The 1174-nt window shown below is 52.3% G+C and overlaps 1 protein-coding gene across 1 annotated transcript; it reads right to left on the bottom strand.

The window, feature by feature from the left end:
• Positions 1-392: 392 nt before the first annotated feature.
• CTAM01_17312 (uncharacterized protein) lies at positions 393-551 on the bottom strand (the record flags this gene model as incomplete). The annotated part of the gene is made up of 1 exon (XM_060533297.1): positions 393-551. One exon carries the CDS (start codon positions 549-551, stop codon positions 393-395), a length of 159 nt encoding a protein of 52 aa, XP_060372125.1.
• Between the last annotated feature and the right edge of the window lie 623 nt (positions 552-1174).

Below are 1174 nucleotides of genomic sequence, written 5' to 3'. Positions count from 1 at the left end.
GCATCGTTGGAAGTTTATCAACGGCACCGCCATACAATATGGCAGCGTCAACACACGATCAACATCATCTCAGTGGTGGGGTGGGGCTGGGAGCCCAGCCCACCAAGAAAAGTCCCGATTCCAAGTGAAAAGAGACCTCCCTACTGAAACTTTCATCGACATCCTCTCCTCTGCTGCAAGTTTGCAACTTGGTACAAGGCAGGTTTGCTCAGCGTGCAATGGCATCAAGGCCCCACTGTGTGCCTTTGGGGAAACAAGCATTTTTGCATCTTGGAGAATCGCTTGGTGAGCGTTGTGGCAGGGGTTGGCGGAAAACATCACATTTGCGGCTTCCAGAGGAGCAAACGGCCGGCGGTTGTCTTTTGGCGGGCGGGGTCTAGACCAAGTCCAGACTAGGCGACGAAAGTGTGGAGCGACCGGGGTGCTGGATCTGGACTGTCAATCGGAGAGCAAAGGCAAGAAGTTGATGAAGGATGCAGGAGACGGAAGTGGCTCCGCAGGCGGCTTCCGGCCCGGGCGTAGGTGGATGCGGCCCGATCTGGCGCCAGCATCTGGCGGGGCCATCCGGTAGAGCATCTTTTGGACGTGATCATCCACCCCACCTTCTCAGACGGGACCACCTTCATCGTCTGAGACTTTTCTTGGCTACGACCAGATCTGGCGCTGAATCTGGCGCTAGTACCTTGGGGTTAATAACGTATCTTTCTCATCCACTTCTGTTTTTGACGACTAGCGCAACTCTGGTTGTAGCAGTAGAAACTGTTGCACCGCTTTTGACCCTTCCAACAGGGGTTAGACACTGCACTGGGAATCACGAACTCCGTCGTTGCAGCCAAGACCGGCTTCCAAAAATGGAACTGTGTTTCTGGCGCGTTGGAAGCTGATTGCTCCCGTCGAAAGGATACGGCACACAAAGACCAATTTTAGGCCGCCGTAGAAGCCCATGATTGTTGCTTCTCAAAAGTAGGAAATGAAACTTATCTTCTAGTTCATCGTTTAAGACTGTCCGAGCATATGGTTGTTTCGTCTTCTTGCTCGACAACCATATGGCAGGTCCCTTGTTTGTCGTGATTGCAACATCTGCCAAGCGTTCTGATGGCAACGTTTCGTCGTAGTAACGTACCTGGACGGTCCAATTTCGCCTGTGGATGTTGAATGAGAAAATCAATAGGTA

This window comes from Colletotrichum tamarilloi (assembly GCF_030869305.1).
Source record: "Colletotrichum tamarilloi strain Tom-12 chromosome Unknown Scaffold_492.1, whole genome shotgun sequence".
NCBI classification, from domain to species: Eukaryota; Fungi; Ascomycota; class Sordariomycetes; order Glomerellales; family Glomerellaceae; genus Colletotrichum; species Colletotrichum tamarilloi.
This window is presented reverse-complemented; position numbering and strand designations above follow the sequence as displayed.